We start from the raw sequence: 5,699 nt of genomic DNA, 5'->3' as shown, positions 1-5,699 counted from the left end.
AATCCAGTATGAAGTCTTGATAAAATCAGCCCCAGAATCTGGAGAATAGTGAACTAAACCGCCAGTTTCTGAAGGATTGTTCTCTCTCTAGCCTGATGTGCTACGGTGCAGGAAAGTCTGGGGTTGAGATGAGAGGCAAGGGCTGTCCAGCTGATAAAGCAGCATGCTCTTTACACGAAGATTACAGAGAAAAGAAAATATGGAGTGCCTGAAGCAATAGTGATACAAATAAGATCTTGGACTCACAAGCAGTTCCAGAAGTTTAGGAAGTTATTGCTTTGATGTTGAGTTAGAAAAACAGTGGCACTACACTGCAGGACATTTTAGTTAGTTGAATGGTTGTTGACATGCCTCTTAGTATAATGCTTAGAAAAGTAGATAGGTAAAGAAGTCCTGCATTTTGTAAGAGAAACACTTGTTTTCCTAGTCTATGAAAATTCTTTGAAAAAGTCAAAGAAACACCCCCTGCCCAAATTGTCCTACAAGACAACAGTAAAATTCAGTGACCAATAAATAGTTTCCAAAAGGAGATGGCTTTTAAAAACAGGTAACTAAATACATTAACAAAAATAAAAGAAAAAAATACTAAATCAGCATAACCATAACCACCTCTTATAAAATGTTTGGATACAATGTAATTTTGAATTAAACAGTCCAATTAAGAGCAATTACACTGATCTGCTCATTGTGCTGACCACAGTTTTCCTAGTAGTTCCCAGCTTTTCATGACTGTCTAGATGGGACTGTGCCTCTTGTCCTCCAGAGCAGGTTAGCTCTTTGGGCAGGGTACGTGGTTTTATTCCATCTCTGTGGAGTGCTCACTGACAGGTACTTGATTGTGCTGCAGTAATGCAAATAACAGATAACAAGTATTTTCCTATTCTTTCCTGTTATTCCAGTAGTAAATTGTACCTGCTAAGCGTGCTTAAGCTTGCAAGAGGAAGAAAATTGTAATCTGATTTCTTCTTGTTTAAATAAAACAACTTTTCTTAGAGGCATACTCTGAAAAAAGAAGTATTTTCTGTTGAATTCACCTATACTGAGTGGATTTCCTGGATGTTTGTAATCTATACTAGGAAAATGAAAAAAAAATGAACCTTGATGTGTTTCCAGGTCAGTTTTGTCTATTACGGTTGACTGATTTATGAATTTGCATTGCACAGCTCATAGAATCTCATAGGTTTTTGCATAAAGGTTATGCAAAACTTCTGCCTGAGTTAAAGTATAGGATTTAAAAATATATTGTCTTGGCTAAAGGACTCAAACTGGAAGTTAATTTACTATTAGGAAACTGTTCCTGTGGCTGATACTCCCAGGGCTTGACTGAGAAGCTCATGTTAAAGGGTGCAGGGGTTGAGACAATGCTCCAGTCTCTCTGCTGCTCCAGGCTGAGGCTGGATGACATGCTGGCCATCTGGAATCATGAAGGAAACCTCTGACCATCTTCTCCAGAGGGTTAAATCTTGCTTCATGTGACAGTGATGAGATCTGTTTGCTTTTGAAAATCAGTACTCTGGTAATTCAGCTCCCACAAAGTGAAAATGTGACACCTGCCTAAGGGGCTGCAGAGAGTCATGGGGACAGCCTGTCATAACTGTATTGCTTTACCATTTTGGCATTGCTATTCCCCTTTAAAGGCTCTCAGCCTAGAAAGGAATAAAGTATCATTTGTCATGATCACTCCACTGTCCTTAGGAAAATCTGAAAGATTATTTTAGATACTGAAATTTAATTAAGTTCACTGAGATGGATCCCAGCCTAAATAATCTTCTCAATGCCCCCTGGACAGATAGTAAACAGTGCTGGATACCCCTTTTGAGTGGCCTGCCTGCAGCTGATTGGAATAACTTGGGGTAGGACTCCATGAAATAGTGGTAATTTTTTTTTAAAATTTTCTTTATCAACAAGGAGATTTTTGTTTTTTCTGTGCAGTGTTTCTACATTGCCTCAACACTGCATAAAGATACTCAGCACTTCATAGGAAGTGACCTTGGAAGGGTATTTATGATGTGCTAAAGATAATAAACCAAGTGAGCAGTTGCACAGAGACCAGAATTCTTTTCTTCTACCAAAAATATCTTCCCACAAAAGTGGAAGAAGAAACTGCAAGTTCCGTCTGCTTCCTTACAAAGAGAGATCCAGCAGGTCCTCCCAGGGACACCTGTTTCCCTTGAGGCTTGGCTTCTTTTGAACAAACACCATCAGAATCCTTAAGATGGTGTCATAAAACTACTTCAGCAACCAAATGTTGCCTCGAATTCTTGTTTGAATTTTATCCGCATTCACATGTCACATAAACATTCATAAACATTCCATAAACATCCATAAACATTCTGGTTCCAGTTTTCTTTTTAGGTGCACTTTAATTTATGTGGTAATTTTCGACTGAAGCTTTGCAGAAGACAAGCTTCAAGGAATCTATGTTTGCATTTTCTTGTATGCTTTCCAATTTTATATTGAAATAATGAAAGTTAATTTAATACAGAGAATGTTGATTTTTAATACTGTGAAAGCACAGTAAACTTTGCCAGAACTAACAGAAAAAAAGATTTTAGCCAAAAGTAACTTTTTTGGGGGGGGTCTTTAAAATATGTTAATTGGGTTTCTGTCATAGTGCACTGTTTTGACTTCTGGAGACTTCTGCATGCTTAGCTGGGATTGGAAGGGACCAGAGGAGACAAAGTGCCCCCATCTGAACGTAAGCAATGCTGAAAACTGGTGCAACTGCGAAGACAGACTCTTTACCTTCTCCCCAGGTTTCCCAGTAGTGTTTTATTGTTAAAACCCTTTACTCAAATGAGAAAGAAGCAATGGTGATTTCCTCCAGCAAAACCAGCTACCAGAGCTGGAGTCAGAAATATACTAGGAAAAAAGATTTGGGAAGAGGACTTACTGTATTCCAGATGCTGCCACTGTCTGCTTAGCCCTCTGCGCATACTCCAGGTCTGCTTGTTCTGACATGTAGAGTATCTGTAACAGGAGCCAAGCTGAATAACTGCTTATAAGTTCACCACAATATAACTGAGAATTTAACATGCTTAAACAGGTCAGGCTAAACTTTCAATCATGCTTTTATTCTTTCTTTTCTCAGGAACAATGCATGTCTTAAGCTGTCTTTGATAGACTACTATACAGATTTCAAAATGGTAATTTCTTTTTCATTATTCTAATTTTAAGTATGCAAGTTTAGTTCTAATTTCTGTGTAAATTCAACTTAGAGTAAATCACTACTAAGAGCCAGTAAAGCTCTTCCTTTTACAAAATAAGCCTTCTGATTTTAGTACTTCTTGAAGAGCCAAAATGACCTGCTTTCTGGTAGCTCCTTATTACTCTGATTCGCAGTGCAGGGTGGATAATATAAGTAGGCTTCAGCTGGAAAGATTGTATATTGTTCCTGTCCACTTGGGATGTCAATCTCGATGCCTGAAGGCAAACATGGGAAATTGGCTGAGCAGATTATTTGTTGGATTAGCATTGCTCTGTGCCATGGTGACCTGGCTTGCTGCATACAGTCACTCCCAGCTGATGCTGAACTCAAAATCCTGGTTTTTTTGGCCAACTGGCAATGTTGTCTTTGTTACAGTAAGTAAGGAAGGCACCACACTGGATTGAGGTGCTGGTGTCCAGTTCACATCTGCTCATGCTTTCTAGGGGACTCTTAAAAGATGGCATAGGTTAGGGCAGTCACTGAGCTGTAGTGGGAAAAGGAAGGGAGAGCTGAAATATGCTGCTTTCTTCTTTGTCTGAAAAGTAGAAACCCAGATCTGCAGGGAATTTGGGCCAATGTGTTCCTCACACTTCTCTCGACAGTCCCACTCGTTCCTCACTCCGCAGGCAGTGCTGTGCCAAGGTTTTGTAGCTGCTTGTTGTGCCAAGGTTGTTTCCCAGTTTGCCCTTGCTTCCCTGGCAAGTGAGGGTGGCTGACTCCAGCACTCAGGGCTGCGGGAGCTCTAACCACAGAGGACTGAAAGTCGGGAGTATTTCCATGGAAAGCCTTTCTCATGAGAACATTTTCATCTGTTGAAACTGGAAGTCTTTGTAGGAAAGAGTTGTATTTTATGAATTCCCCATTAAAAAAAAAAAAAGGCATATAAAAGGCTCAGCAGATTTGAGAACATATGGGGTTTGATTCTCCCCTGTCTTACACATTGTGTCGTTGTTTACGATGTGACAAAGCAGACGTAAAATGCAACCTCACTGCCTGGGTAGGATTCTCCTCCACAAGTATAATTGAATACACAACATTAAAAAGCTTGGTGAATCAGTCCCCTGCTTCTTTTCCTCCATGATTGTTGATCTTTTGTTACCTGCATTTGACCACCATGACACATGTAGGTTTATACAGTCCTGTTGTACTGAACTCTTCCTGTTTTGCTTTGCCTTCCCATCCTTCTCCAGTTTTAGCTCAACTCTTTGCATCTTTCTGGGTTACTATGTCTGAAGCATTTTGAAAGGAATGCATTTGTAGAGATTTGAAGAGAGTGGGAGGAACAAGGGATACAGTGATTTTCTTGTGGAGGTGGCATATTCTGTCAGCAAAGGAGGAAGACGATACCTTCCTTCCCCTTTAGCATCGATGACTACACCTGAAATACTGCTTTCCATTCTGGCATCCTATGACTGGAAAAAATTACAAGAAAGAGAGAAGAAAGAAAGGAAGGAACAATAAAAGTGATTTGGAGGCTAGCTGTATGCTGACTTATATGGAAAGACTAAAATAACTTTACAAAGTTTAGGCAAAGACTTGCCCAAGCAAAACGGCTACAGAAGACACTTCTGTTTCAAAAAAGGGTAAAATTGAGTGAAGAGGGGAGCTAGCTGTAGTACTTCAAGGTGGGTAGTGATGATTGGATGACATTCAGAAAACAAAAGTGCATACTTAGGATAAACAATAAACTTGCCTACACTAATTAAAGTCAGGATCAAAAGGCCTCAGATTTCTCTGTCCAAATTTGCATGCTTAAAAGTATGCTAGCTTTAATGATTTAGTGCAATAGTGAAGCATATGTGTCATCACCAGCTAACCATGGAAAGTTAATGTCACTGGGCTGAACTATCTTAGTATCTTTTATGGGTAGTACAATGTATTTTACATGGTAAAGTCTGATATAATTATCAGCTCAGTGTTGTATAAGGCTTGAGGTCTGCCCCATTAAGTTCATTATTTCTGAATGTAAACTGGAAAGAACTTCAGTGCCAGAAAAAGAGCCAAACTCTTGCTACGGCATCGGAGCAAAAGTCTGCCTAGTCCAGCATATTGTTCCTTATTGTATCCAACACAGCTTGATGAAGAAAGACATTACATTCTGTTCAAACACGAGCTCTTTAATATTTTTTCCCAAACTCCATTGATTTGTGGCTGAGGTACTTCTGAATCAGAGCTTAAAAACCTTCAGTACTATGAACGTGAGAACTGTTAGCCAATTTTTTTCACTTGAAAGATTTTACAGTGAAAAGATTCTCTGTTGAAATATGCTTCTCTTTCAACCTGAAGTTTGAAAACAAAATCATGCATCCTTAGTACTTTGAAGGTTTTAAAAACAAAGTAAAACAGTTACAAGTTCACACCACCCCTTTTCATTTTCTAGATCTGAAAGATTTCAATCATAGGATGTCAAAAGAATGGGAAAAAATGGAAGTGAAGTAGTGGTCTTAATTGGTCCATTTATATTCTGTGGCCAAACAGAGGGACAGATATG

General features: G+C 39.1%; 1 protein-coding gene across 1 annotated transcript in view; it reads right to left on the bottom strand.

The window, feature by feature from the left end:
• Window positions 1-2,961, bottom strand: part of TPBG (trophoblast glycoprotein) — an 8,926-nt gene extending 5,965 nt beyond the window's left edge. The window contains exon 1 of the mRNA XM_008640287.2: window positions 2,894-2,961. Coding sequence (XP_008638509.1) covers window positions 2,894-2,961 — 68 coding nt within the window. The remainder of the gene's footprint in view (window positions 1-2,893) is intronic.
• Window positions 2,962-5,699: the final 2,738 nt, after the last annotated feature.

The sequence above is a fragment of the Corvus brachyrhynchos genome, unplaced genomic scaffold, assembly GCF_000691975.1.
Source record: "Corvus brachyrhynchos isolate BGI_N302 unplaced genomic scaffold, ASM69197v1 scaffold87, whole genome shotgun sequence".
Taxonomy (NCBI): domain Eukaryota; kingdom Metazoa; phylum Chordata; class Aves; order Passeriformes; family Corvidae; genus Corvus; species Corvus brachyrhynchos.
The sequence above is the reverse complement of the archived record's forward strand: the minus strand, read 5'-3'. Positions and strand labels throughout refer to the sequence as shown.